At 32.4% G+C, this 16,337-nt stretch overlaps 1 protein-coding gene across 2 annotated transcripts in view; it reads left to right on the forward strand.

The window, feature by feature from the left end:
* Positions 1-16,337, forward strand: part of FAT4 (FAT atypical cadherin 4) — a 181,899-nt gene that overhangs the window by 86,658 nt on the left and 78,904 nt on the right. For both annotated transcript variants that reach the window (XM_032333361.1, XM_032333360.1), the window contains exons 4-6: positions 6,948-7,209; positions 8,747-9,097; positions 14,917-15,839. In XM_032333361.1, the coding sequence (XP_032189252.1) occupies positions 6,948-7,209; positions 8,747-9,097; positions 14,917-15,839 (1,536 nt within the window). The remainder of the gene's footprint in view (positions 1-6,947; positions 7,210-8,746; positions 9,098-14,916; positions 15,840-16,337) is intronic.

The raw sequence follows: 16,337 nt of genomic DNA on the forward strand, positions 1-16,337 counted from the left end.
CTAGGGTCTTGCACTAGTGTTTCTTGTCCCTGAAGCTATAAGAGGTCTTTTTTTAGTCTTGCCATTGCCACCAAGTCTGTTAAACAACACAAATTCAACTGAGTAAATTAACAAATTGGCTTTATTCAACAATTCATGAATCAGGTAGCATCCCATCTAGCAACAGAAAGGAGCTCTGCCATTCTCTAGAAAAGAAAGGTTTTTAAAGCTAAAAGTGAGTAGAAAAGTGAAATTATTAACAAAATATATTTTTTAGATAAGGTCACCTTCTTACGGTGAACAGAAAGGATCTATTGAGTAGATTATCTCACTAATATTGAGCAAATAATTCTATGTTGACTGGTTAAAAGTTACATTCCTCAGAGTTCAAGCTGTAATTAAATTAGGTTTTAAATCTTGTTTTGTTGACATGGGGCTTAGCACAAGGGACTCCATTTTGGGCCAATCTCCTTTTTAACAATTGAGAATGCTCTACTAGGAATTTACCAAAAGAATACAAAAATACTGTTCTGAAGGGACACATGTATCCCAATGTTTATAGCAACATTATCAACAATAGCCAAACTATGGAAAGAGCTCAAATATCCATTGACTGATGAATATCCATTGACAGATGAAAAAAATATATATATATATATTTATATATATGATACATGAATATATGAAATATGTATATATGTAGAATATATTATATTTATATTACATACTATATTATATTATGTATAATATGATATACAATATTATAAATATATTTATAATATATATTATACCTACATACATATATACATACATATGAAATGTGTATATATTTCATACATACATAATGAAATATGTATATATTTCATATATATATATGATGAAAGCATAAAGCAGCTGTGGCTTATTCTATATAAGAATATATATATGGGGACACCTGGGTGTCTCAGTTGGTTAAGCAGCTGCCTTCGGCTCAGGTCATGATCCCAGCGTCCTGGGATCAAGTCCCACATCGGGCTCCTTGCTCGGCAGGGAGCCTGCTTCTCCCTCTGTCTCTGCCTGCCGTTCTGTCTGCCTGTGCTCGCTCTCTCTCCCTGACAAATAAAAATAAAATCTAGAAAAAAAAAAAGAATATATATATGTGTGTATATATATGGATATATATGTATTTCTGTACATACATATATAGTAGAATATTACTATATTATGTAGTATAATAGGTATTATGTGCATAATAGAATATTATTACTCTATTTTATATATGCACTATTAGAATAAAAATAGAAATAGAATATTACTCAGCCATAAAAAATGAAGTCTTGCCATTTGTAATGACATGGATAGAGCTAAAGAATATTATGCTAAGCAAAATAAGTCATTCAGAGAAAGACAAATACTTTGATTTCACTCATATGTGGAATGCAAGAAACAAAACAAATGGTCATAAAGGAAAGAGAGAAAGGAAAACCAAAAAACAACCCTTACCTTTAGAGAACAAACTGAGGGTTACCAGAGAGGAGGGAGTAAGTGGGATGTTAAATAAATAAAATAAGTATTTATTTTATGTTATGTTAATATGTATGTTATGTTAAGTATGTATAAGTATAATAATAAACTATAATAAAATAAGTATGTATGTTATGTTAATAAGTATGTTAAATAAGTAAGATAGGGTAATGGGGATTAAGGAGCACTTGTGATGAGCACTGGGCATTGTATAGAAGTGCTGAATCACTAAATTGTATACCTGAAACTAATATTACACTGTATGTTAACTAACTGGAATTTAAATAAAAACCAAAAAAGAAAAAAAAAAACAAATGAAGCAAAAAGTGAAAAGAAAAAAAAATTAAAAAAGGAAAAACAGTAAAAAAAAAAAAGAAAGGGGAAAAAAAGCACCTATTCAATTGATATAAGACTATTCACGTTAAAGAATTTTAACTGTAGTGACTCATTGGTTATACTTGCTGTACGAAAGGACAAATAAACCTCCTTTTTAAGTGGTTTATTCAGAGTGAAGCAATAATCATCTTAATTATACTAAATATATATTCTGATGGAATATACTCTTCTTTTCAGAACTGATATTTGAAAGAGATGCCAATACTATGATGTTGATACTATTAGAATTTTATATCCCTCTCGATTTTTTTTAAGTCATGACAAGTAAGGGTTACTACAAATACAGTGCTGCCTGCATGTTTATGTTTCTCTATCTACTTTTTTGTGTGTGTTGGTATGTGTGCACATAATTGCATTGCCTCCCAGTTTATCTTGTGAGATACATTTATCTTTACAATGAGATCTGAGGAAGGCTGGATAGATCCTTATGTGTCTAAGTATGTATATCAACATTGTTTTAGTGCACTTTGTTTTATTTCTATTGAGCTTCATTTTATAAGTTTTAAAGTAAGTCTAAGTAACCACACAGGTGTTATCACTTAGACTTCCTGATATAAAAAACTACTGAAATATAAGATGGTGATATCTAGGATATACAAGAAGAGCATTTGGCATGAGACGAGGTGTGGAGTTAAAGGGAAAGGAAAGTGTAAGGTTGTGCGGAAGAAATAGACCAAGGAAATGGAGGAAGGGTTGTTTGAAATTCAGGTGGAGGTAGGGATGCTGACAATTTGTACAAAATGTGACTGCCCGAAGGCATAAAAATCACTGAAAGGAGGACATTTTTGTAAAACTGCTTTTGAATTATTATTGTTTTTTAAATTAAGCTCATGAGGTTGCTGTCCTTCTTGAATACACTTTCTCTTAAAAATTTTAGTAGCTTTTAAATGATCACTATTTCAACTCAGGACGTGAGGAACCAACATTTCTTTGGCCCTATGCCCAATGGAATGCATACCTCAGCTTTCTATGGCATTCAGAATCATTAGCTGTTTCCTTTTTTGAGTAGCTTACAATGAATTAGTATTAATGCTTTTAGATAAACCTTCATCTTATTTTCTACTCTGTCTTCAGCTTTTTACCTTTTAGTTGATTTTTTTTTTTTTAAGAAAGAGGAATGGGGGAGGGGAAGAAGGAGAAGGAGAGAATCTCAAGCCGGCTGCATACCCAGGCCAGAGTCAATGTGGGACTTGATCTCACGACCCTGAGATCATTACCTGAACTGAAGTCAAAAGGCAGATGTTTAATGGACTGAGCCATCCAAGTGTCCCTCTTATTTGAATTTAGAAAAACAACAAATATATATATATATATACATATATATATATATATAGACACACACATATACATACATATTTGTACATACATATATGTATGTATATGTGTGTGTTTATATATATATACATATATATATTTGTACATACATATATGCATAAATTTGAAATGTTTTCTCTCTTACTAAGTAAGTCATGGCTTTTTTTTTTTTCTTCATCTAATTTGAATAAGACTCAATATTGAATGCAAGTGTTTTCTTTTACTTTGCAGTCAGTATTAAATTTTTCCAAGACTATCCGGTGGACTGGTTTTAAAAAATTAATAGAATTATTTAAAACACTAATAAATTGTAGTTATTAGTAAATTATACATTCTTTATTATTTATACTCTTTTTCTCAATTACTAAATCAAACATAAAAATATTAGTATGTTAGAAAAATTCTAGTAAGGCACTGGAGAATAATGCCTTGGTAAAGGAATCAGTTTTAGGAAGCAACATGTACATGTTGAACTTAATTTAAATATCATTTGAAACATATGCTGGATCAAGGGACACATCTTTCAGAAGCACATGACTTTGTCAGTCTCTTGTTTCCTTTTATAAACAGAATTATTATGCTTGTAATGGGCCAGGATACTCAAGCTTTGTTTCATGGTACCATACTTGTTTTTGAAAATACTACTTAAGGTTATAAAATGTATTTGCAATTTATAGCTATTTACTTTTAGAATTCCTTCCACGTGCTTTTGTCTCTGTGGTTCCTCAGGAGAGTAGAATATTTTTAACCAGCATTATTTCCACCACACTGCAGCTGAAATACGATATTTGTTTCTTGTGGTATTGCTGATACTGCATATTTTGGATATTAAATAAATAGACTTTTCAAAAGACCTAATTAAATCATTACTCTTGGCCAGACATTTTCAGACATTCACTAGAACTTTAATTCACTGCATCAGCTGATTTTGAATATAAAAAGATTGTTTTATCAACATAATTTGATGCCTTTGCTTCTATTCAGAAGAATTATCATAACGTTAGGAGCATTAATTATGACAGTTATTTTGTAGACAGGACATCTCTAAATTTCAAACTATTTGTGTAATAGCTTTAAATTTGTTTTTGTTTCTTTCCCTTCCCCTAATTTCCAAATACTTGCCACTTTAATAGGTCAAAATTGAATGTAGCTGTTTTCATACCTGGACTGCTTTACTAGAATAATGGAATGCTTAGTGAAACAGAATAAATAGTACAGAATGTGGTCAGATTAGGAATCTAAAATTCTTATTGAATGTTTTTGTTAAACTATACCATTACAGTAAATATGTTAGCTACTCCATGTACACCTGAATATACAAGGTACATGTGGTATTGTGTTAAACTCAGCTATTCCCTTACTAAATTAAAAGGTGCTTTGAGGCATTCACTTTACTAAATTGTAAGATTGGCTCAGAGAATGCAGTACAAAAATATAGCAAATGCCACTGAGCATACATTTTGAAAGAGTGCTTTTGTCTTTGTCTGTTAACAATCATACCCTTATGTGTTTGACCATGAAGGATAAAACATGCCTAATCTATGAAGGAAAAGTATGGAAACCATGGTGCCATAATCTCCTGGCATGCTAGTTTTATGGTCCTACACATCCTAAATTTGTGTTCTCCCCCAATATCTTTCTTGAGAGATCTTAGCCTGGATATTTTGATATATAAATTTCTAGTCATAAAAGGCATACTTATTTTATGTAAGTATATTTAAATCAAAAAGTAATTTTTGGAGGTCAACGATTCCAACACTAACACTATTATTCCAACACTATTATACCCCAGTGCCAAAATGCAACAATTACATACAATAGGAAATCAGAAAACCTGTTTTTCCTGGGATATATACCAACTCAGTTGTATTCTGCTTTAAAGTATTCATTTATAGGTATCTATCATCAAATGCACTTAACCCATTACATTAAAACCAGAATAAAAAGAACAGCTAACATTGTCATATGCTTTCTGAAGGATCATTCTAGGTTTTTTATGTGTACGAAGTCATTTAATCTTCACAACAACTCTATGTGGCAGATAATGTTATTGTTCGGATTGCCCCGATAAAGAAACATCAGCTCATAGAGGCTAAGTATAAGGCCCAATGAATGACACATGATTAACAAGTGGTGGAGCAGAGATTCAACCCCAAAAGTATCAGATTTCAACCAGTGCAGTGTATAATATTTAACTCAGTATTTTAATTATAATATACATAATTTAAAAATATATAAATCAAAATGCTTGTAATTTCAACACTGGACTGTCAAGTTTAAATATATTTAATATATAATATATTTTAAAATACCACATTAGCAAATGTATTTTAAAATAAAAAATAGATAAAATATATTTTAAAATACTATGAGGTTAAAATTCTCTATCATCAAATCCAGATGGGTTCTTTACTTTTAATTCTTCTAAATTTATTTTCCTTTCTCTCTTTCTTTCTTTCTTTCTTTCTTTTTTTTTGGACTTTGCTAAGATCTCTCTTTCTTGAAACCTTACCTTTAACCTCAGTTAGTGCCCATGAAGTGATGTGCTTAGATAGTGTTGGGCACTTAGTAAAAACTTAAAGAATGTTCTGTTTTTCTCAACCTTTCTCTGTCCTCTGCAAACTTTCTAGTTTAGATTTCGAAGTTGTGAGGACCAAAGCTCAAAGAGCTAAAAGAGCATAAGAAATCACTCCTGCTTTCATTTTATAGAACATGGACTTGGAACCTGCAAAGAATATAGATTGTAGAAAGTTTCACCTTGAGGAACTGAAGCCCCAGCCTCTTGGGGCCAAACTCTGCTCACTCTCTCCCTTCTCTGGCCTGCCCCCACTCTAGTTCTTTCTACGTTATCAAGAGCCTTGAGAAATTACTTCCAATTAAGAAATGATTGGTATTTTCTTGGCCATAAAATTCAAAGCAGTTTGTGTTGCAGTTGAGATTCTTAAAAATATACCCGTAACCTAAAATTTTAGTTTGACCTTCTTCTATTCTTCATTTAAACTCCCCACTCTAAATGTTTAACAGTGAGTAAGCCAGACATTGTCCTTCCCTCTGCATTTTTGCTTAAACTGAAATGTTTCCTTAGTCTTCCCTTAAAAAAAAAAAAAAATCTACAAACCCCAATTCAGCTCCATATATACTCTCCTGTATTACCTGCCCTAAAGAAATCAACTCAAAACAATGCAAGTTTCTCCATTTAGCACAGACCTCATTTAATTACCTTCTCATGCTGAATCAGAAGGACCACAAACTCAGTCAGTCAGACATGGGTTTGCAATCCACTGTAACACTTGCCGTGTGACCGTGTGTGAGTTAACTAGCATCTTGGAACCCAGTGTCTTCATTTGTGAAATGACACCTCATGAAGTTGTGAATTAAAGTGAGAGGATGCATACGTAGTGCTGTCACAGTGCCTGGCACAGAGCCACCCCTTCAGCAAATCTGGTTATGTGGTTAATAGTAGTAGTGTTACTTGTATTTTCTTTAGTGACAACTTGACTCCTTTCTACATGTACATTTTATGAGTTAAAAGATGGATATAGCTAATACTGACAGCTGAGATTTTCTGTCTTATTTAATGGATGAGTGGTGAAAGATTATGTGATAAACTACTTTGGTCTGCTATCTTGTGAAATCTTTTAATATCTTATAAAGTAAAGCCAAAAGGCTCACTTTGTCAAATACATTCTCAGCATAAGGAATGGTGCCCTTAACTGTTCTACTTCTAACAATTCAGATATGGGTCTTTTTCTCAGGGTGCAAATGCTCTGGTCACCTACACTATCATTAGTGGAGCTGATGACAGTTTCCGCATTGACCCTGAATCTGGAGATCTGATAGCAACCAAGCGGTTGGACAGGGAACGCCGTTCCAAATATTCTTTGCTGGTTCGGGCAGATGATGGTCTTCAGTCCTCTGATATGAGAATTAATATCACCATCAGTGATGTGAATGACCACACACCCAAGTTCTCCAGACCTGTGTACTCTTTTGACATCCCTGAAGATACAACCCCAGGTAAGTGGACACACCCTTAGGTATATTTCACAAAGATCACTTTTGACTACAATTACGGACTATGTTTTGGCTGCTCTTAATTAGCGACTAGTTTTACATAGAACATATGCTACTAGGTATAAAAATATATGTGCTAGGTATTTTAGTCTACTAATTAACCTTCTTAGATACAGTTCCCAAATGAATTGCTAGACTTCTGATAGCAAATGAAGTTAGCAATTCATCTGATTACCAATTACAAATATTTCTGTTTCTGAAAGTATTTGGGATGAATTGTTAATTTTTCTGGCAACAAGAGTTTTTGATACTGTTTTTCCACTTTATACTCTGTGATATTTTTCAGCCCATTTAAACATTTTATGTATTAATATAATTTCTAAATGCTGACTTCTAAAAAACTGCTCATATAAAATGTTGTACTTTGCTACCTCTGCATCTATTCTGAATCAATGTGCTTCAGAATTGCATTTGCAAGACATGACTCCATCTCTATTTTTAACATATTTTAATTGGTTACAAAAGTTAAAAGTAAATGGATATTATAAAAATGTCTGATGTGATTATAGTGCTATGTAGACAAAGCAGAAAGAAAAGCACATGAAAATCTGTGAATACTAGCTCTAATACTTAGAACCTGTGTGGCCTGGAGAAAATTAATGCATCACTCTTAGTTTCCATTTTACCTTCTGTAAAGTGGAAACAAATACTTCTTGTTAGAATTAAGGTGAAGGTTAATTTATCATATATACCGTAGCTAACATGGGGTTTAGGAATTAGCATGTACTCAGTAAGTGTTAGTAGAATCTCAATCCTGAATTGTCAGCTTGCCTCTTTGAACATACTATGTTGTGATTGTTGAGTTTGAGTACCGAATACCATATTTCTGGTGTGTGTATGCTTCATTTCCATTATTGGAAATTCTTATCTAAAATTGAAATTTTATTCCGAATTACATTTGGAATGATTCTGTGTAATAAGACATATGTTACGGAAACTCATTTGACAAAGAAATTAAATATTTATAAACTACTTCTCACTGCAGTCTTCCCTTCACTCCTTAACATGAGTTATGCTGGTCATTCATGAAATTATCACCATATTTATTTCTGCCTTAATTATAACAATGACCACGTGAGCTAATATTCCCTGAGCATAAGTCTGCATTATTGCTGGGGAGCCCTAGTTCCTGATGCTAGCAATGGGTCCCCATATATGTTCACTGCAATCACCAATATGTTCAAGAATTGGCAGTGCCAGGCAGGAAAATAGTGTCAGAAGTATTATTTCTCCAGAACATTTCCACTGCAACATAAAACTTACTGAGTATTTAATATGCTGTATGTTTTGTTAATATTTGGGAAGGTTGGTAACAGTGTTAATATATAAATCTGTAGAATGTTGTGTTCACTATATTTTCATAGTGATTATCTAGTTAAAATATTTTACTGTACAAATAAAATTTGTTGGTGTCTGTATGTATTCTCTTAGTGATACCTTTATCCCATTAATTTTAGACTATTAATTTATCTTTTGATAGGTTCTTTGGTAGCAGCTATTTTAGCCACAGATGATGACTCTGGTGTGAATGGAGAAATTACATATATTGTGAATGAAGATGATGAAGATGGCATATTTTTCCTGAATCCAGTTACTGGAGTCTTTAATTTGACTCGAGTATTAGATTATGAAGCACAGCAATATTATATCCTCACTGTTCGAGCTGAAGATGGTGGGGGACAATTTACTACCATTAGGGTTTATTTTAATGTACTAGATGTAAATGACAACCCACCTATTTTCAGCTTAAACTCATATAGCACATCCTTAATGGAGAATCTACCTCTAGGATCTACTGTTTTTGTGTTTAATGTTACCGATGCAGATGATGGTATGTACTTTATTTTATGCACTTACAAATTTATTTAAAATGTCTTTTTATGTTGTATTCATTTACTGTGTTCAGTTGTTGCAAAGAAGGACAGAGTAATGATTTAACTATAGAGGATTAAAATTAAGTGCTTTATCAGTTAAATTCATGTTTGTAATAGTTATACAGCATGCACTGTTATCATTCTATAAACTTCATCTTCCTTTTTACAGTATCACAGCTTAATAATGTAGAAGTCATAAAACAGCTTTTTACTAATTTTTTGTCACATTAATAAAAATATTTGTTTACATATATTATTTTAACATAAAAAGGATAAAATTTGGAAGCAAAAGGAAAAAATCTTAAAAATACATAAGAATGAATTATTAATTTTATATTTCTGACTGAAAAGTTCTAATAATATTCTAACAAGCTTTCATGCTTTGATTCAAAGACAGTCTCAGATCTCTTTAATTTATGCTATATAATCAAGTTGAGATTTTTACTTAAATCTAGACTTCATATGTGTTTGATTTTATTTATTGCAAAAGCATTTGACAAACTTTCTTTTAAAATATAACTCAAAAAATAGAATAAAATAAAATATAATATAACTCTCCTGGCCTTTCTTCTGAGATGTATTTGTAAATACACATATTGGATAATACAGCACTAGAGATAACATTGTGCAAATTATCAGTCTTTAACTGAACTGTTTGGAAAGTTAATACCTTGTTTCCCCTTTTATTGGAAGAGTTAAATGTCTATCGCTTGAGAAAACAAGCGACAAAACTTTAAAAAGGAAATAGGTTTCTAGCCCGAGGATATGCCTAGTGACATAGGCTATCAACCTTAATTTAGAATTTCCTGATTCTTACTGACTCGGGTGAATGATTAAAGTAATTTTGGAATACCATCCTATCTCAACATTGTCTTCTATACTTAGTTTCCTTTCAGGATTGTCTACAAGTGTCCCTGAGAAAGATATGAGAGGCAAAAAGCACAGTATTTTACACATGTTTCAACTCACAGAATTGGAAATACTTTCTTCCGAATTCATTAAGTGCATGTTGAAGTTTTCCTTTTTTACGTTTACGTAGTTAATGCTGGTCACAGGAATATATAAAAAAATAGAAGTATCTGTGATACTCCTACTGATAAGCAACTACTGTTGCTTAATTTGTGGCACATTTAGTGTGTAACCAGTCTTGGCCCAAGATCATTGCTCACCCTGTTTCACGTACATCAGCCCAGCCCAGCTCAATTAGACTTTGTATACATTTGAGCTTAATCTGTATTTTGGGAGTTGGATTCTCTATTACAGCCTTAATTAGTTTATCTGCTCCCTGGATATGAATATCTTATTTGTCCTTGTGACTCCTCCGGAGTTTTCTGTAGTGAAGAATTTCTGCCATGTTTCTTTGTAATTTATTTATTCTGCATTAGAGAGACACAATTGTTTTGTAGGATCGTGTGCTCCTCTGGACCAAACTTCATTTATCCTCATACCTTCAATTATTGGGAACTGAAAAATAGCAAATAAGAAACTCTTTATGAAAATCTGCTGGAATATTCCACACGCACCTACACACAGACATGCGTTAACCATTGACTTCTACTTACTTTTCATGCATTTTTTTTCCTTTAATTGTGTTTGTCTTGGGTAAAAAGTGTCAAGCTACATTTTTCCATTGTTTTAGTTTTGAATACTTTTATCAGTGTAATTTCCTGTACCTTGACCTAAAATATAGGACATGGTTCCTATTCATTCTGAATTTCAAGGATAATGATAAGACTGTACAGGGGTAACCTTGTTTGTTTAAAGTTGCCAAGTTTGTCACACTGAATAGTTCTCAAAGTATTTCACAAACAGTAATATTTAGACAATTTTTTAAAATAGAAAATTCATCTTAATCTCTGATCAAAAGGTTCTTGCTGAGGGAATATTATCATCTGAAGAAATTTTATATAAAAATAAAGTTATTACTTTCTGTTCCCTATATTTAGATTCTTTCAGGGTTCAACATCAAACCTGAGCTTACAGAATCTTTTAATAAGAATAGGTCAAATATCTTAACTATTTTCACAAGACAAATAGTGTATGTATTAATCCCAAGGCTTTCCTGTACAAAGTATAAAAAATATTACAGTGAGGCAAACTACTATAAACTGAACTTCATGGAAATATTGTGGTTTTATAATTATTACATTTTACTAGAAATAAATTCGTATACTCTTCAAATACGGGGAGTCATAGATGTTCTGAGAATAATGCAATGGTAATGATGCTGAATAAATACACCTGTCCATGCTTGGTACAATTGCAGGTCATTCAAATGAAAGGAGTTTCATATTCCAATGACTTAATGACCTTGGTAGAACTGCTTCATAAAGATGAATGCTGTCTGAAGCAATTCCCTAGGTTACAGCTGTGTGATAAGTTGACAAATGCTAGCTCATAGTAGCATAATTAGACAATGTTTACAGACTGAATAAATACACACATTTCATAACAAAACTATATACCTATAGTTATGTGCTATATTTCCTGGAACTAAATTATTCCTGAGACTGAAATTTAAAAAAAAACAACAACAAAAAAACCCAAAAAACCCAACACAACCACCCCCCCCCCACACACACAATAAAACTGCCAGAGGGAATCATGTGACTAAACCACTTTCAGAACATTGAACACAAATGGTTAGAAGTATGAAAAGTTTTAAGTTTAAATACATGGTGGGCTATAAAACACCACTAAACTCAAATCCCAATGCTTATGGGTAGATTACAGAATTTTAAAATACTGTAGGTCCTGTTTCATGATTCGAATATTTGATGCAAAGAGCAGAGAAAGACAAAAGTTCCGACCTCTCTATTTTTTTGGATACTACAAATGTTTAGGGAGAATTTTGAGTTTCTATCTATCCACATCTCTTTTTTAACTGTATAGCACATGCCCAAAGTCACTTAGATTGGTCAGAAACAAAAAGTCCTTTTCTTTACAGTAAAGTAAATATAAGCGGCTTTTGTGGCCTGTAATTGCAAAAGTAAGGATTCATGAAGTTCCTGAGATGAGAGCTGTTTCTTTGATGGTGTGGCAGTATTTTGTGCAAGAGTTGTTATATTTTTTGTTTATTTTCTCAAAGATGATTGTTTTTGCGGTTTATTGTAATGGTGTCTAATATCTATATCTGCCATTTGGAATTTGAATATAAAATTAATTTTTTTCTTTTTCCACAATTCCTTTTAAAGTTTAATACTTATTACTTATCCCACCCACCTACCCTACCAAACTTTTCCCCTTAAAAAAGAGGTGGCTCTGCTGTTTACAAGGAGGCTATAAAGTCTTGGTATCATGTTCTCTTTTTGCCTCTGAAATATAGTTGTTTACTCAGGAAGTAGCAAACACTATGGACGGAGGGTGTTCAGATGCTTGCTTTAATTGCTTGCATTCCAAGTGATTTATGTAGAATGCTAGGCTATCACTTTGTAACCATGTGCAATTTTTGTCAGTTTTTCTAATTACTTTTGATCTTGGGCATGAAAGATTTTATATGCTTTCATAGAACTAAATTTTATATCTCCTCTTGCTGGTATTGTTTTATCCAGATGTTTTCATAACTTTTTCTCAGTAATAATTAGATCTGAATTTGTGCCTCCAAGAATAGGAATTCAATATTTGCTGATGGATTTAGCCGTAAAAAATGCAGAAAATTTCCTTAGTAATTTGACTTAAAATGTATATAAAGTATAAATTTAAATTAAATTTATTTCTAGGGATATATGTATCCCTATATATCATCTATATAAAATTTTCATTAATTGCACCAATTGATGGAACTTTCCTTTGCACCAGATGATGGAATTTTTTCTTCCCTCATTTCTGTGGAATTTTAAGTCAAGGGTTGAAGTTGGCTATTGACCTTGCTCAATCCAGATCTTAAAATCCTCTTTATCTCCTGCTGATAAATTGACCTGTGTCCTCCATTAGCTTTATTTATTCATATTTTTCCTGATCTTCAGAGTCCTAATTATCCTGAACTTCACACTGCTTTGTTCACTTGTGAATAGTTTTAAATAAACTATAAAGATTAAAAGCCACAAGCCATAACAAGAGGGAAAATCCAACCTTTTCAAAGATCTACTCAATCCTTGTTTATTTTAGAAATTTTTTATGAAAAAACTAGTGTCTGAAAGTTATTTTCATAAATATTTCTTCTCTGTATCAACATATAGACAAAGAATATTAGATGGAGACCATAAAATCATAAGAAAAGAATACTTCTAGCATTAAAAAAAAAAAAAAAGAACAGGCAAGACTTACCTGCTAGAAAAGAAAATCCCATTAATCTACTCAAATTTGCCTGTGTAAGGAATCTGACAAGTTTCAAGAAAAGGTAAAAGCTAACTCAAGTAGTCATAGAATCCTGAGAAAGGGTATTTTGCAAGAAAAAAAAAAGAAAAAGAATGATTAAATTGGTCTAGAAAACTCTTGGCACAGAGCAGACATCGTTTCTGACACCTAAATAATTTACATAAAAATTTTTTTTAAAGATTTTATTTTTAAGTAATCTTTACACTCAGAGTTGGGCTCTAACTCACAAATCCGTAAGCAAGATTTGCATGCTCTGCTAACTGAGCCAGCCAGGCGTCCCTGATGCCTGAATAGTTTAAATTAACTTCAGAAATACAGGGGCTATTTGTAGGCAATTAATGTAACTCTACAGATTATCCCTAGCATAAAATCTCAGAGTATAAAATCTTTATTAAGAATGAATTATTAGAGGCACCATATATTTTTTAGCACACTTATAGTATCCTAACAGTGTCCCAACATCTTTAGGATAAGATATAAAAATGTACATTGCATTATGCACAAGTGAAGAAAACACTATTCTGGGATTGGAAATCAGTTTTCTTTCTGTTTTCATTGCTTATCTGTTATTGACTTTTAAATTATTTAGTAAAAATGATTGGCCAATCAACTTGCCATTTTTTTTTTTTAGAATATTCTCCACTCATTTTTTGAAATGAGAAATTATATATATATATTTTTTACAATTAAAAAGTGTCACATATTTCTAGGAAAAATAGATAAAGTAGTATCTAAATATAGCTCAATAAAAGTATGAGCATTTATATTTGCAGCCTTTTATGTATAATTTTACTGCTAACATTTCCTTCAAAGAATACTTTTAAAACACATTAAATGTACATAATAAAATTTGAGAGAGAATTATTTTCACAAAGGTCATTAGCCAGATGCTTAATAAGAATTAAAAAGTATTTATTGGTTCTGACAAGAAATGTAAAAGTAGACTTAAACTATCCATGACTAATGCCATACATCAGAAAATTTTATTACCCTTCTCTGAAAATTGATGTCAGCCTCAATAAATTACTGAAGTTCTAAATGTTTGGCTAACAGTATAGAGTGTGGCACTATTAATGTTGAACCCTCAGGAACTATGTGACAGAAATAAGGAAATGTATAGAAAAATATCCACTCCCTGGAATATTTTTCTCCTCTTTATTTTTGTAATTTAACTTTTCAACATTGTAGTAAATAGCAAGTAGTATATAGATCATTTGTTCGCTGGTTATAAACATCTTTTCACATCAAAAGTTAGCAGGCAAGGCATTATGTGTATGTATGACTTACAAAAAAATTTACTGCAGCTAAATCATCCATAAGGTGTGTTTCGGGCATCATATATCAAATATGCAAAGTTTTATGTCAGAATTTTTTGTGTACCTTGTCTGTAATCATACATTCAAGAATATTTAGTCAAGCATACATTCAAGAATATTAATTTTTTTCCCTTCCATTTCAGGGATCAACTCCCAGTTGGCTTATAGCATTGCTTCAGGTGATAGCCTTGGTCAGTTTACAGTTGACAAGAATGGTGTCCTGAAAGTCCTTAAGAGTTTGGATCGGGAAAGTCAGTCCTTCTACAACCTGGTTGTTCAGGTGCATGACTTGCCAGAGCTTCCAGCCTCCAGATTCACAAGCACTGCCCACGTCTCCATTATTTTGTTGGATGTAAATGATAACCCACCAGCATTTCTTTCCCCTAAATTGACCTACATTCCAGAAAACACACCTATTGATACTATTGTTTTCAAAGCTCAAGCAACAGACCCAGACAGCGGCCCAAACAGCTACATTGAGTACACCTTACTGAACCCTTTGGGAAACAAGTTCAGTATCGGGACCATTGATGGTGAAGTGAGGCTCACTGGAGAACTGGATAGAGAAGAGGTTTCTAATTACACTCTGACAGTGGTGGCTACAGACAAAGGTCAACCAGCTCTCTCTTCATCTACAGAGGTTGTAGTTATGGTACTTGACATCAATGATAACAGCCCTGTTTTTGTGCAGGCCTTGTATAAAGTGGAGATTAATGAGAACACGCTTACTGGAACAGATATAATACAAGTGTATGCAACAGATGGAGATGAAGGTACAAATGGACAGGTTCGCTATGGCATTGTTGATGGTAATGCCAATCAGGAATTTCGGATCGACTCTGTCACAGGTGCCATCACTGTGGCTAAGCCTTTGGATAGAGAAAAAACTCCCACTTACTCTTTAACTGTTCAGGCAACAGATCGGGGAAGTACCCCCAGAACTGACACCTCCACTGTCAGCATTGTTCTACTGGATATTAATGATTTTGTTCCCATGTTTGAGTTATCTCCATATTCTGTAAATGTCCCTGAGAATTTAGGGACACTGCCCAGAACAATTCTTCAGGTCAGTATATTTCAGTTAAACAAATATTATGTTCACTATAAGACATCTATTTTAAAAGTCCTCCCTCTCCTACATTTACCACTACTTCATTCTTTTCATAAGTGCTTAACTGCAGATACAGAAAATTTTGAAAAAGTTTATGAAAATTATACTTAAGAACCTACTGATTTCCTGATAGTTTGAAATGGTGTATTTCAACTATGTTCTTCTGTGTGTACTCATGTTGCACACATTTTCATATTCGTGTATTTTGAATTTTGTTTAAGTATGACCATAATATCTAAACACAGTGAGAAAATAAAATTATGCAAAAGCTTGAAAACTTTATTACAAACCTTGTTCTCACTTCCCTTTTTACAAATCCAACTACCTAGATGAAACTGCTATCAAAAATTTCTGTGGAAACCTTCCAAAAATACTATGCTTTGATTTTATTCATATTTTTACATAAATAACACATATTTACCCTGTACCGTTTTTATTTCTTACTTGAAGATT

Source organism: Mustela erminea, chromosome 2 (genome assembly GCF_009829155.1).
Source record: "Mustela erminea isolate mMusErm1 chromosome 2, mMusErm1.Pri, whole genome shotgun sequence".
Classification (NCBI taxonomy): Eukaryota; Metazoa; Chordata; class Mammalia; order Carnivora; family Mustelidae; genus Mustela; species Mustela erminea.